This window comes from Bos taurus, chromosome 5 (assembly GCF_002263795.3).
Source record: "Bos taurus isolate L1 Dominette 01449 registration number 42190680 breed Hereford chromosome 5, ARS-UCD2.0, whole genome shotgun sequence".
In the NCBI taxonomy this organism is placed as follows: Eukaryota; Metazoa; Chordata; class Mammalia; order Artiodactyla; family Bovidae; genus Bos; species Bos taurus.
The window spans coordinates 95087726-95103269 of record NC_037332.1 but is presented as its reverse complement, the minus strand read 5'-3'; the positions used below and the strand labels follow the sequence as shown (position 1 = coordinate 95103269).

The window sequence follows — 15544 nt, the reverse complement described above, 5'->3', positions numbered from 1 at the left end:
CTTCCGAGCCGAAGATCTCCGCGTTTCTTCGCCCTGGAACCATAGAGAGTAACAGAGCTGCAGGACCAGAGTCTCTTCCGCCCAATACAGTACCGAATTGGTTGGTTATCGGCTAAGAGCCCGCCTCCACCACTCAGAACAATGGCTTCATGCTGATTGACACTTGTCTAGCCCAATAAGAGTGTGAAAATGAAGCGGGTGGGCTATATATTTGGCTGAGGCGCCTTCTGTTCTACTTCTCCGGCCACAGGCGTTCTGACTTAACATCGGAGAGTGTCTTTTATTACAGGCCGATTCCAGATAGGGGACTATTTAGCGGTATTTGTGTCACCTGGAATTGTGTTTCTGCAGGTTTTTTCCTCGTTTATGACGTAAGCGGATGAGATCTTTCGGGAATTTCTGTTTGAAAAGGAATCCCGAAATAAGGCTTGCTGCGGTGCTTCATCGGAGAAGGCAATGGCACCCGACTCCAGTACTCTTGCCTGGAAAATCCCATGGGCGGAGGAGCCTGGTAGGCTGCAGTCCATGGGATCGCTAAGAGTCGGACTGAACGACTTCACTTTCACTTTTCACTTTCATGCATTGGAGAAGGAAATGGCATCCCACTCCAGTGTTCTTGCCTGGAGAATCCCAGGGACGGGGGAGCCTGGTGGGCTGCCGTCTGTGGGGTCGCAGAGTCGGACACGACTGAAGTGACTTAGCAGCAGCAGCAGCTGTGCTTCATACATTTAGCTAGCTTGGTTTGCCCCTGGAAGTTAAGTTGATATTTTCCCACAGAACATTTTTAGACCTGAGGAAATCAGTGTAAATGTTAGAGTCCCAGATTGCTAATCTACAGGATTCATTTTTTGAAGAGGAAATGTGAGGACACACGTATAGTCAATTTTAAATTTACGAGAGGTGAAGTTGGTTTATATTGTATCTTTTACCTACCAGTCTTTTCACTCACAAAATATCCTTTATGACGTCACCGTACAAAGGGGTTTGTTCCCTTAGGTCTAATCTTCGTCCTTTCCTTCTCTTTTGTCTGCTCTTTATCTAAGACTCCTCCCATATCTTTTCCCCTCAAAGGTGAGTTTAAACTTTGAAAAATAGTATCTCTTACAGGAAAGTATGTTAGATATGGGCTTCCCTCATAGCTCAGTTGGTAAAGAATCTGCCTGCAATGCAGGAGACCCCGGTTGGATTCCTGGGTGGGAAAGATCCTCTGGAGAAGGAAATGCAACCCACTCCAGTATTCTTGCCTGGAGAATCCCATGGGCAGAGGAGTAGCTTGGCAGGCTACAGTCCATGGAGTCGCAAGAGTCGGATACAAATTAGCAACTAGAGAGAGAGATGTTAGATATAGGTCAGTTCTTACTATCAGTTATAAATATTCCAAGATCTTGACGGAGATACATACTAATTTTTTAGAGAATATTTAAATGTGCGCTTAACCTGTAAGATTGGTCCCTTACCTGAAGCTTTGTTTTACAAGATTATTGATTTGGTTTTTGGCTGAATTCTGAGTCTCACAAGAGCAGTACGTTTTTAAGTTTTGGAATCATAATGCAGAATAAAAATTTTGAAGGTGAACTAAATTGTGATGTTTTGCAACTAATTTATAGAAGCAGTGTCAGAGGGAAAGAAAATGAAGACTAATTTTGAAAAGCTACAGTGTTTCCTCTAAATTTTTGAGATACGTTGTGCTTTTAAAATGTCAAGACGTTTCTTTTAATTGGATGCAAGAATCAGCTGTAACGAACATTCTTGCAGGAATTACTTTCAAAATAATTTTGTATGTACAACCCACAAGTCTCAATGGGGAGTTACTGGTCGTTGAAGGATTTAGAAAATAAACACTTGCTTCAGAAATTCAGCTGAACCGCTAGGCCTCTATAGCCTTGGGATTTTTCTGAAATTAGATAATTAATGTAATGGATCACCTGAGGTTTTTTGTATAGCAGGGAAAGCTTCCTCCTTTTTGCTAGTATTGAAAATGAAATTTAGTTTTTCTTAAAACTCATAAAGCAATAAATTACAACTTTCCTTTAAACAACAAATTCTTAAAAGATTAGTGTCTCTCCTACATGGCATCCAGTCCCACCACTTCATGGGAAATAGATGGGGAAACAGTGGAAACAGTGTCAGACTTTATTTTTCTGGGCTCCAAAATCACTACAAATGGTGGCTGCAGCCATGAAATTAAAAGACGCTTACTCCTTGGAAGGAAAGTTATGACCAACCTAGATAGCATATTCAAAAGCAGAGACATTACTTTGCCAACAAAGTTTCGTCTAGTCAAGGTTATGGTTTTTCCTGTGGTCATGTATGGATGTGAGAGTTGGACTGTGAAGAAGGCTGAGCGCCGAAGAATTGATGCTTTTGAACTGTGGTGTTGGAGAAGACTCTTGAGAGTCCCTTGGACTGCAAGGAGATCCAACCAGTCCATTCTGAAGGAGATCAGCCCTGGGATTTCTTTGGAAGGAACGATGCTAAAGCTGAAACTCCAATACTTTGGCTACCTCATGTGAAGAGTTGACTCGTTGGAAAAGACTCTGATGCTGGGAGGGATTGGGGGCAGGAGGAGAAGGGGACAACAGAGGATGAGATGGCTGGATGGCATCACTGACTTGATGGATGTGAGTCTGGGTGAACTCCAGGAGTTGGTGACGGACAGGGAGGCCTGGCGTGCTGCGATTCATGGGGTCGCAAAGAGTCGGACACGACTGAGCGACTGATCTGATCTCCAAAATGTTCCAAAGTGTTTAGACATTCACTTAAGGAAAATTCAATCATCACACCACAGTTGGTCAGGATTGATTGCAATTACAGCAACAGTTTTTATTTTTTATATTTTAACTTTTATCTCTTAACAGTCAATCTGAATTACAGAGTAGTAATTAGTAGAAGTTTCCAGAACAGTTGCCTCCTTTGAAGTAAATTGTTACAAACCAGATTTCAGTCTCTTCCAGTTTAGGGCAAATTGCATTTAAACTGATGGTCACAATTACCGTAGTCTTTCTGTTCCATTCGAAGGCTCAGCTTTTATGTGGGTGCAGAAGCTACTATGTCCCTTAGAACTAAATGATGTCTGAAGCTACTGATAGTCTCTTCATTCAATGCAAATTTTGAAGATTTTGACTGGGAATTAGAAAAGGAAAAGGTCACCCCTACATGCTGCTCTGCAGTAGCATTCACCCTAATGTTGATCTGTAGAGCACAGTGAGAGGACATCCCCGGATGCAGTCTTTCACTCAGGTCTAGCACCAACTGATCCAGACATTCATTGTTGATAGAAAACTCTAGAGTCATCTAGTTGTAGCATTTCTGAGTCCTTGGAGTTGTTTACTATATTTCTATCTTGTTGGAAGCTTATGGAGAATGAACCTAATCAGAGAAGCAAAACACCATTATGGAGAGAGAAGCAGAAAAATATTCCGGTGGCAAATAAAGTAATTTTATTTCACTTGATGTTTCACTGTGTTGGTGACCTCAGTAATGGCATGATGATATTTTTCTGAAGCCGACTTGAATTCCACCAGGTGCTTCTCGTAACTTTTGATGGCTGCTTGAAGCTGTGTTTTCTCCACTGCTCCCAGGATGGCCCGGATGATCATATCTATCCCAAGGCCAAGAACAGCGACTCCTATGCTACCAAGGAGAGACGCACCAATCTGAGCTAGCACAGTGACCAACTTGTTAATTATGCCAGTTGTGACATTTGAGCCCACAAGTTTAACAGCCACTGCACTGGCGGCAGAAGTGGCTTCTCCTAGGATGACTGAAATAACCTTCTGTACTATCGCAATTTTCTCGGTTTCTCTTTCCTTAATATCCTGAAGTTTTCTATAAAGAGTTGGCTCTAGTTTATCTTTTAGTGCTTCATCCACCTTTTGCAATTCTTTTTGGATGTTCATCATGGCTTGGATGATGATATCACAGTTTTCTTTGATGGTCCCTTCTCTTTTCATTTCAATGGAAGGTAACGTACACCCTAAGTGCGTGTTTAAAACCCCAATCAGCTTATTGGTGGCATGGAAGCTGTCAGATAAGCAGTCAAGGAGCTCCTGGTGAAGACGGTTTACTTCTTGTCGCCTTTTTGGGTTCTCTGGATAGAGGAAGTCACTTTGAGCCATATTTCAATATGGTCTCTGAAAAATACAATAGGAAGTCTTTACTAAAAATCTTGAAAAATATCTGCTGGTTGCATAGATTTGACCAGGAACTCTTTTACTATGTGGATAAAAAAGTAGTATGCTACCTAAGGAATTTCTCAGAAAACTCAGCATGTTCTTCAAAACCATTTTTTGAAATGTGAAGTCACTGTATGAAAATACGGGTAACGTAGTGCAACCCATGGATGCATTAATTATGGCATTAGATCTTGTGATGGGGAGATTCCTAGATAGTACAGATTTGTGTTGGTCTAACATCTGATTACGGAGAAGACAATGGCACCCCACTCCAGTGTTCTTGCCTGGAGAATCCCAGGGACGGGGGAGCCTAGTGGGCTGCCATCTATGGGGGTCACACAGAGTCAGACACAACTGAAGCAACTTAGCAGCAGCAGCAGCAGCAACATCTGATTATTAATAGATATGATTATTTCCAAGTAATATTTAATAATGTATTTGAAATGGTTAGCTCTTGAATACCAGTGCTTCTTAATTTCTTCAACCTATAGTCACCACTTTGAATAGACCTACCAAATTGATTTTCTAATATTTGAAATTAGTAGGGTTAGAAGAATATTAAGATCTCTGAGTTTGCAGGGCAATAGCTAATTTTATTTATGCACTCATCTTATTATTTGAGTGGTTATTCTATTCACATGGTTTAAAAAGTATATAGCGTATATAGTATATGTAGTTTAAAGTATAACATATGCTCTGTTATTTTAAAATATTAAAAAAGAAATCAAAACACTTTATATCTTTACAGGCAAATATTTGCACTCCAAAACCTAAGCATCCAGAGGCAACACATATAACAATAGAATGTTTACAAAAAGATCCTCATGATAAAAGTATATTTGCAAGATTGCTTAAAGTCTCACTTGCAGAGGCAGTCATGCTGGTGGAAGGGACAGGGCAGTTATGAATATCTCTCTGGTTCTCTATTTGCAAAGCTTTTAAGTTAAATTCTTTAGAATTGTCTTTACTGCACTTGGCCATTATTCAGATAAGCTAGAGTTGGCCTCAGAAAGAAGATAATACCATACCAGAAAGGTATTAAGGAATAAGTAGCAAGAATCCACCATAGGGGGGAAAAAAAGAGTACACCATAGAATGAATAAGCCTGATGTTTATATCCTGCTTGTGTTTGTACTTTTGGCTCAGAGAAAGGAGGAACAAGTGACACTCTTCTGAGTGAACGTGGGAGAAAGTTTGGACCCAGTGAGAACAATGTTCCTCGGTATGCGCACTTTGAGTAGTCTTTCTACGTACCTGACATTGATTTTTTTGTTTGAACTCGGGAGAGAAGAATAAGAAAATGGAGTCCTTTTTACCTGTGTAGGATCTGGCATATTCTCATTGAGAAAACAACATCCTGATTAATTGGGGCCCTATCTTTCTGTGACCATGGTTTTTGATATTTATAGTGTATTTCCAGTGCTCTTGCCTGGAAAGTCCCATGGACGGAGGAGCCTGGAGGGCTGCAGTCCATGGAGTCGCTACGAGTCGGACACAACTGAGTGACTTCACTTTCACTTTTTAGTTTCATGCACTGGAGGAGGAAATGGCAACCTGCTCCAGTGTTCTTGCCTGGAGAATCCCAGGGACAGGGGAGCCTGGTGGGCTGCCATCTATGGGGTCGCACAGAGTTGGACACGACTGAAGCGACTTAGCAGCAGCAGCATGGTATTTCTAAGCCTGGATATTGGGAACCTTGGAAGCATGGGATAAAGGAATGAAGATATTTTCTCTCAGGAAAGTAAACATGAATATAACCTATCCTCTATGTTAGAAAGATACAATATGGAAACGGAAACGGGAAATTTTTGAAAAACAGATTAGGAACATTATTATTTTTGCTCTTAGTTTTAGAAAAATGCACTAGTACCCCAGATGGAGTAAATTGTATCATGGCCAGAAATTAATTTTTATCTTTGATTTAGATATAGTACACACACACACACACACACACACACACACACACACACACACCAGACACAAATGTCCACAAATCAGTAAATAGAAAACATCTCAATTCTGTTTAAAGAAATTGTTTGTTGAGTGAGTGAAGTGAGTGAAAGTCATTCAGTCGTGTCCGACTCTTTGCCACCCCATGGACTATACAGTCCATGAAGTTCTCCAAGCCAGAATACTGGAGTGGGTAGCCGTTCCTTCTCCAGGAGACTGTCCCAACCCAGGGATTGAACCCAAGTCTTCCACATTGCAGGCAGATTCTTTACCAGCTGAACCACAAGAGCTATTAAATATTCCCCAAACTCACTATTGGGTTGCAAACTGTAGTTTGCTAACCACAAACTATTACTTTGCTTTTGCTTTTTTTCTCCTAGAAATTTTACATTAAACCTTTTTGTTGTTGTTCCTAGTATTCAGATCTTATCATAAAGTGAAAACTCTAGTTTCTGGCTTTGAGCTCTAAAGATCACAGACTATATCCCCATTCAGAAATTTAGGTGAGAAGAGTCTTTCATAACCTGAACAAGTGAAAAATTTCTCTAAAAACTATCATGTGCCATTATTTGAAGGCATAACTTTTAGAAAAGGTGTGTGGTTCTATTTACCTGAAGATAAATACTTGGAGAGATAACTTTCCCCCTTGATAAGAGGTTAAATGCTTCCAAGTAGTCAGTTGCTTTTCAATTAATTCATTGTTTTAACACAGCTTGACAAATTAATCATAAAGTACATTTGAAAGACTAGACTTTTCCTTTCCTAGACATTGAAGCAGTATGAACCAGTGTTGTACCAGGTGCAAGAGTAGATGGAATTATGGAGCAAAATAGTCCCCAAAGGAGACCCTGATATATGTTTGATTTAATATATATGTAGACACTCAAATCAGTAATAATTGAAATTAGTATTCCATAAATGATTCTGGAGTATTAAAATTTTTTAATGTTATCAGTGTAAAATTTTAAATGTTATCAGTATAGTATATGTAAAAAAAAAAACAAGTGATACAATAGCTAGAAGAAAATAGATAATTTTTAAATGTCTGTATGGAGGGCTTCATAGGCTTAAAACCAGTGAGAATAAGTCACACAAACTTTAAAAATGATTACCATGTAAAAAGAACTAAAACTGGTTAAAATGGAGGAAAAATGAAAAAATATTGATTTCTGAAGTTTAGTTGTTAATAAGGGAAGCAGTAATAATCTCATAGCTAAACACACTTTGAACAGACAGTAAAATAAGAAATAGTAATAACTCATTGATGAAAGGTTCAGTCTTACCATAAATCAGACACAGTGTTTTTTCATCTACAAAAGTAATATTCTCTTTCCTTTACATACTAAAAACCCTTGGGCCTTCATTTTTATACTCTTTTTCCTGGGTTCCAGATATCCATAATTTTGTGCCAATAACAAGTCTGAGTAAGAAACATCATGATGTGCTCAGGATTATTTTTTACATCTAATGAAGACAGACTTTTATTGTCTTGAGTCAGGCTTACCTTCCTTTTTTCACTTGGGGAAGGGGACTTGACAGTTTCTTTCTGCAGAGAGATCTTCAGCAGGCATGCCACTATACTTGCCCCAGTACTGAATACAGTTTAAAACTATTTCTATCCCAACAGTGAGATAAACACTAGAGAACTAGGTGGAGGAGAGGTGGCGTTTGAAGGTGAAACCAAGGATTATGTTTTGGACAGGTGAAACTTGAAGAGCCCAATGAAGGAAGTAATTTAATAATGCAGTAGCAATTTATCTAATGGATAGTAGTACTTTACTATTATAAGGTAGCATGCTAGGCTCTGTAGAGCCTACAGAAATGAAGTAGATATGGTCCCTGCTTTTATAGAATCCTAATGTAGGTAGGAAGTTAAAGACATTTAAGACTGCAATGTCAAGTTGAAGGCAGTATGTCATACCAAATTATAGATAGAGGTGGTGCATGCCTTCTGCAAACTCATTTAAAAGAACTCACACTTTGAAGTAAGATACATCATACGGTGTCACTTATAAATGGGAATCTAACAAAATGGTTTATGTGACCTTATTTACAAAACAGAAACAGAGTCACAGATGCAGAAGATAATCATAGTTACCTGGGGTAAAGGGAGGGGAGGGATAAACTGGGAGATTGGGATTGACATAGATATACTACTATATTTAAAATAGATAAGTAATAAGCATATGCTGTATCTCACAGGGAACTCTACCCCATATTATGTAATGACCTATGTGGGAAAAGAATCTAAAAAAGAGTGGAGATATTTATATAACCAATTCACTTTTCTGTACAGCAGAAACTAACACAACATTGTAAAGAAAGAAAAGAAGAAAGTGAAGTCACTTAGTCGTGTCTGACTCTTCGAGGCCCCATGGACTGTAGCCTACCAGGCTCCTCAGTGGGTGGAATTTTCCAGGCAAGAGTACTGGAGTGGGTTGCCATTTCCTTTTCCAACATTGTGGATCAGCTTTATTCCAATAAAAGTTGAAAAAACAAAAAAAAAACCCTCACGCTTTAATAATATTGACCTTGGGGCCATGTGGAGACATCCAATTATCTAGGGAAATGATTTGTACCCTTTCAAACTGATGCTCTTAGATACATGCTTGATATTTAAAGGACAGGTTATACACCATTTGGAGAAGGCAATGGCACCCCACTCCAGTACTCTTGCCTGGAAAATCCCATGGACGGAGAAGCCTGGTAGACTACAGTCCATGGAATTGCAAAGAGTCGGACACGACTGAGCTACTTCACTTTTTGTACACCATTTGGAAAATCTTAGTTGGCAATGGGAAGCATTTGCACTACTGCCCATGACAATTTAGCTCTGACACTTGAATTGCTCCCTTCCCTCAGCAAAACGAAAAAGATCTGCCATCAGATGGAGTCACCTTTCTTAAAGATCACAGTTGTTACTCAGGCATGCCTCAAGTGATCTCTTACCAACAATATGTAGTATTGTACCCAAGAGGAATTCTGGGCCGTATACTTTCCTCTATCTTATTGCATTTCAGGTTTGACCTTTTAAATACTGACTTTAAAATTCAATCTTTTAAAATAATTTTAAAGTCATTTAAAAAATGATTTTTAAAGTTCAGCATCAGCAGGCAACTAAGTGGTGTATTTAATCCAGCTCTGATCAGCAGCATCTTCTATATGGCAGATGTCAACTTTACACTATTTTTTATCACATGATAGTGCTTCTTATTAGCAATGGGCAGTTACCATTCACTTCTGTACAGCCTACTTTGAGCTGCTATTTGAGCATTTTACTGTGGTGGTTCATGAAATAGAAAGAGCCCTGTGCAGCCTGATGGGGAATTGCTAACCAGTAGGTGGAGCGCTTGGCTTCTGGCATGTTAATTTCACCCCAGCCTTTACTAAAGTAGTTGTGCATTCTCTGCTGCTGTATTTGGGCTGTGGGTGGGTAAAATTTTGAGTGATAAGAGAGTTCTGTTGCTAAAACAGTTTGGAAATCACATGTGTTTTGGCTTATTTTATTTAAAAAAAGGAAGTAGACAAATCTTGAAGCTACAGCTTGTATTAGGGACTTGGAATGAAAACAAAGACTAGCTTCAGATGGATTCTTATTGAACTTAACTCATCAATTTTGTTGAAATTACAAGTAAACATTCATAATTAAAGAACATGTAAGAAATGGTAGAAATATACTGATGATTTTATCTAAAAGTTAATTTTGTGATACTGTGCTTCCCTGGTGACTCAGATGCAATGCAGGAGACCGGGGTTCGATCCCTGGATCAGGAAGATCCCATGGAGAAGGGAATGGCTACTGATGAGTGTATCTAAAAATTAATTTAGTGATGTGACAGTTGTTTTAGTTTTTCAGGAAAGGAACCACCTTAAAAATAAAAGTATATTGATTATCAAATATGTAGATAAATAATTCTCAGGATACTTTTGTGAATTACGTAGTGTGTTGACTGTCCAGTGCTATAGGAATTTAAACAGAAATTTTAGGACCAAGATTATTAGAGGAAGATTCATGGAGAAAGTGACAGGTGATTGTGCTTTGATAGGTGGTAAAATTATAACACGAAGAAATTAAAAGATTTGATAAAACTATTTTAAAAAGTTTATAGCAATAATATATAAACACTTTAATATCCATAAGGAAAAACATCTATAAACCTACCATCTTGTTTTTTTGAATTATTCCTTTCCAAAGTTTATTTAAAGGCATAAGTGCTTTTACAAAGTTGTGATAATAGTATAAATAAAATTTCATCTTATATTAATTTAAATAGTTCCCCCTATTTCTAGTTTTATAATTATTTTATTGGTTATATAAAATATACATATTTATATTTTATAAACTATTTCATATATATTTACCATAATTTACTAAATCCTTAATTGTTTCACTATCTTAATATAAGTATTTTAATACACATGATCCTTTTTCTCTCAATTATCTGGATTATTTCCTCAGGGTAAATTTCCAGAGGAAGTTTGAATCATATAAACATATAATTTATATAATTAATAGGAATAAAAATTTATATTACTTTTGATATGTACTGCAAGTGCCTTGCAAAAACTTTTCCACCTACATCAAAAGTTAATTTTTACAGCAGGACACTGGGTATGTTTCAGTCAAAGACAATTCTGTTAAATATTACTGGTTTGAGACGCATAAGGTCAAATTTCAGAGAGTTCTTGCTTTTGTGGAAATGTATCCTGAAAAAGTTAGTGATGAAATGACACTGAAATTTGCTTACAAATGATCTAGAAGGGAGATTGGAGTAGGTTCATAGAGGTAATAAGATCAACCTTATACTGATAATTTTTGAAGCTGGATTATGGGTATACAGGAGTTTATCATTGTCTTCACTTTTGTGTATGTTTGGACTTTTCCCATAATAACAATTAAAAATAGGAAGAAAGAAGAAAGCAAAGACCCTTTCTTAGCTTCTGATGTCTGGTCATTAGTGCTCTCTAAGCTTCTGCCTTTCTCCATGCTGTCTCTGTTCCTCACTATCCATATTGGGTCTAGCTGTACTGCAAGGTTCACTTATCTGGGAGTGTGGGTTTAGGGTATGGGTGAAATCAGAAGCTTTTCAGGAGAAAATAACAGCTACTAACTAGTTCTGAGCCTCCTTTAAATCAAAACCATGGCCTTTAATTTAAAAAAAAGTTGATCATGCTGTGATGATACTCTGATATAAAAATTGTTTAAAATAATATTTCTGGCCAGAAAGCAGAATATTGAGGTCGTTCACCAGCATTTATCAGATGCTCACTTGAGAACCTCTGCCATTTGCCTTGAGTAAACAAAGTTCCTTGCCCTCAAGAAGATATCAGTCTATTTGGAGACACATAGCAAATGCCCAGTGGTATTTAAATGTAATAGAACTTATGAAGGAACATAAGCACTAGACATTAACTAGAATTAGATCACACATTCATTCTTCTAACGGTACTGAATCATAAATGAATGTTAAAGACATAAAAGATGTTACAACCCATATAAACAGCACATTTTCACACATAGGTGTCCTTTCATCCTTATTCTTTTCTAAAATTGATGTCTTTACCTACTTTATCTTCCCTGCTGACTTAATTATATAAGCTGTTAATTTTCTTCTTTCTTGGTATTTTCAGAGACATAAATGATCACCAGGAACATGTCATGGGATCCACTTAAAGTTGTTTTGTTGCTTTATTATATTTATAGCTAGGATTCAAGTCTAGCATATTACTGTAGATACCTTTTAATGTGGAGAAGCAGAGTATTATATCAATACTAACAGAAATACCCATATTGCTTACCTTGCTGTGTTTCTGAGGCCAGTGGTCCCAGCAGTTGTTTAGGAGTAGTTGTTGTGCTTTTTCATCTGGTTTCATCTGGATGTTTCTAATGGAATGTGATGACTTACAGGCTTTGTTAGTCTCTGCTGGGTCCCTCTGCCTGTCTGGTTTATTGACTGTTTCTACATGGTTTAGTTCTCAGAATTCTTTTACCTTCTTTATTAGTATAAAATCGGTATGTATTAAGTAATATTGGACTGCAAGGAGATCCAACCAGTCCATCCTAAAGGAAATCAGTCCTGAATATTCACTGGAAAGACTGATGCTGAAGCTGAAACTCCAGTGCTTTGGCTACCTGATGCAAAGAACTGACTCATTGTAAAAGACCCTGATGCTGGGAAAGATTGAAGGCAAGAGGAGAAGGGGACGACAGAAGGTTAGATGATTGGATGGCATCACTGACTCAATGGACATGGGTTTGGATGGACTCTGGGAGTTGGTAATGGACAGGGAGGCCAGGCGTGCTGCAGTCCATGGGGTCACAAAGAGTCCGACATGACTGAATGACTGAACTGAACTGAATATAATTTGAAAGACTCATACAAAGATAAAACATTAAATTTTTTATTCTTTAATGGACTTTTAATTTGAAAAATGCTGTCCAACTGAGCTAATTCGATTCAGTAGAGAAGATGCCTCTTTGATTGAAACTCTCAGAATTTTGAGGTCCCATCATGTCAGCTATTCCAGATATTAAATTTACTTTAGCTTCTGTTGCCTTTTGTACCTCCTGTTGCTGATTGCTCTAAGTTCTCAAGACATAGGGATAGAGATGTTTTCAGCCAAATGTGTTTTATGTGTGTGTATGTGTGTGTGTGCTCTTCTTTCCTGGCTGGAAGTTCTACTCTTTGTTACTGTCTTCTGTGTTATCTCGGTTAATCATCTTGACTCCTTTCCCTTAAAGCTTAGATCAAAGTCTCCCATGCTTCTTCCTCTAGATTCTGTCCTAATCTCTATTGATTCCTCTATAGTAGAGATACATCAGAAACAGGAAAATCACTCAACCTCAATAATTTAGTGGAAACACCATGGGCTTTAGAGTTGGACAGTCCCTATTTTGTGTATAGGGGCTTCCCTGGTGGCTCAGATGGTAAAGAATCTGCAGTGCAGGAGACCTGGGTTCAGTTCCTGGGTTGGGAAGATCCCCTGGAGAAGGGAATGACAACCCACTTTACTATTCTTGCCTGGAGAATCCCATGGACAGAGAAATCTGGCAGGTTATAGTCCATGGGTTGCCAGAGTCGGACATGACTTAGCGACTAAATCACTAAGACAATAGGATAGAGAGGTTGAATGTCTAGTCTGAAGGAGACACCTTAGTTCTAGGAAATTTGTCCACCCAGAAAAAGGACTTACTACTACCAGTTCATTTCATTTTTTCAATAATCAATAGAAATGTAGATTTCTATGTTTCAATTTAAAATTTGCAACTGATAACAAATTGTGGTAGGTCAAACAAAGCATATCTGGTTAGATTTTTCCTGTGAATTGTCAGTTTGTGACTCTTTGACAAAAATATTGAGATCAAATATGAAACCATTAAAATTGTCTAGATGAGAGTTCACCGGAATAGTAGTTATGAGAATGGAAGGGAGGGGGTGGATTGAAATAAGTTCAAAGAGAGTTAACAAGTTTTAGGGACTGATTCAGTATGGTGAAGAGAAAAGGAAAATAGATTTTGAGCCTCAACAATGAGGCAAGGATTAAGAGGAGAATGTTTTTGGAGGAGATGAGTGCAGTTTGGGATAATTGTGTGACATATACTGGTATAGTTACTATATGATGACCAGTAGGTAATTGGAAATTTAGATCTGGAGATCAGGAGAATGTCCAAGGCTACGCTGGGAGATTTAGGAGTCATCTACACATAGATGACATTTATAATTAATGGGGACAGGTGAGATCTTTTTTAAAGAAATAAGTTAGCCTTTATTTATTAATATTTAGGCTTCACTGGGTCTTTGTTACTGTGCACAGGCTTTCTCTAGTTGCAGCGAGTAGGGGCTACTTTCTAGTTGCAGTACACAGACTTCTCACTGCAGTGGCTTCTCTTGTGGGTCCCAGGCTCGAGAGCACAGGCTCAGTAGTTTTGGCACTTGGACTTAGCTGCCATGGCTCCACGGCATCCCCAGATCAGAGATAGAACTTGTGTCCCCTACACTGGCAGGCAGATTCTTTACCACTGGACCATGAGGGAAATCCCCAGGTGAGGTCTTGAAGGGAAAAAGTAGAGAATATGAGGGAGGCCAAAGACACAGCCTTGCTGAGAGGAGACTGGAAAGAACTTGCTGGTATAAGGAAGAAAAGCCTATAAAATGGGCAAATTCTTGGAGAGGATGTAGAAGGACCAGGTTTGTACAGCATTGTGGAGGCCTCTGGAGGAGAAAAACTTGAAGTAGGAAGAGGTATTCAGCAATTTTAAATAAGGCAGAGAATTCAAGATGTTTGTGTGTGTTAGTCACTTAGTCATGTCACCTCTTTGCAACCCCGTGGGCTATAGCCTGCCAGGCTCCTCTGGCCATGGAATTTCCCAGGCAAGAATACTGGAGTGGTTGCCAGTTCCTTCTCCAGGGTATCTTCCTGACCCAGGGATTGAACTCAGGTCTCTTGCAGGCAGATTCTTTACCATCTGAGCTGTAAATAGGCCAAGAAATTTTATGGTTAGAAGTTATTGGTGCCCTGTAAGAAAATAATGAGGGATATAAACAAATTATTGTTGTTGTTCAGTCACTAAGTCATGTCTGACTCTTTGTGACCCCAGGGAGTGTAACCTGCCAGGTAACTCTCCATGGAATTCCCCGGCAAGAGTACTGGGAAATGCTGGAGTGCGTTGCTTTTTCCTCCAACAGAGAATCTTCCCAGACCAGGGATGGAACCCACATCTCCTACATTGGCAGGTGGATTTTTTTTTTAACCACTGAGCCACCAGGGAAGGCTAGAAATAAATGACAATAATGTGAAGAATTTCTTTCTTGGGAAATTCGAGAATTAAAGGAAGGAACGAGATGGGATCATTACTTAAAGGGAAATTCAGTTCAGTTCAGTTCAGTCGCTCAGTCGTGTCAGACTCTTTGTGACCCCATGATTTTGGGGTCAAACATTTTTCTTTTTTAAACTGAGTAGGGGGAATTCCTTGGTTGTCCAGTGATTAGGTCTCCATGATTCCACTGCAGGGGGTACAGGTTTGATCCCTGCTGCTGCTGCTGCTGCTGCTGCTAGGTCGCTTCAGTCGTGTCCGACTCTGTGCAACCCCTGGTTGGGAACTAAGATCCTGCATGCCATGCAGCATGATCAAAATAGAAAATAAAATATAAACTAAGTAGGGCAGTTTTTGGCTGCACTGTGTAGCTTGTGGGATCTCAGTTCTGTGACCAGGGATTGAACCCAGGCCACAGTGGTAGTGAAAGCCCAGAATCTTAACCAACTGAATAGGAAAATGAGTATATTCATAGTCAAAGGAGAAGGACAAATGAAGAGGGAGAGATGGAGGATACAAGATAGCCTTGCAGCTTAATCAACAGGAATTATTTTCTCATAGCTCTGGAGGCTGAGAAATCTCAAATCGAAGTATGGGCCCGTTC

General features: G+C 38.8%; 2 protein-coding genes across 5 annotated transcripts in view; one reads left to right on the top strand and one right to left on the bottom strand.

The window, feature by feature from the left end:
• Positions 1–16: 16 nt before the first annotated feature.
• Positions 17–15544, top strand: part of C5H12orf60 (chromosome 5 C12orf60 homolog) — a 17514-nt gene continuing 1986 nt past the window's right edge. Inside the window, exons 1-2 of one of the 3 annotated variants that reach the window (XM_059887055.1) lie at positions 114–1071; positions 5322–5397. The gene's annotated coding sequence lies outside the window, so the exon portion shown is untranslated. The other 2 variants (XM_059887056.1, XM_024992615.2) reach the window with 2 other exon arrangements.
• Positions 2111–15544, bottom strand: part of SMCO3 (single-pass membrane protein with coiled-coil domains 3) — an 18973-nt gene continuing 5539 nt past the window's right edge. The window contains exons 1-2 of one of the 2 annotated variants that reach the window (NM_001206296.1): positions 11925–11957; positions 3441–4133 (exon numbers count right to left, since the gene is read on the bottom strand). In NM_001206296.1, the coding sequence (NP_001193225.1) occupies positions 3441–4118 (678 nt within the window). In that variant the 5' untranslated portion in view covers positions 4119–4133; positions 11925–11957. Of the gene's footprint in view, positions 4134–11924; positions 11958–15544 lie in introns of those variants that run through there. The other variant, XM_010805460.3, reaches the window with a different exon arrangement.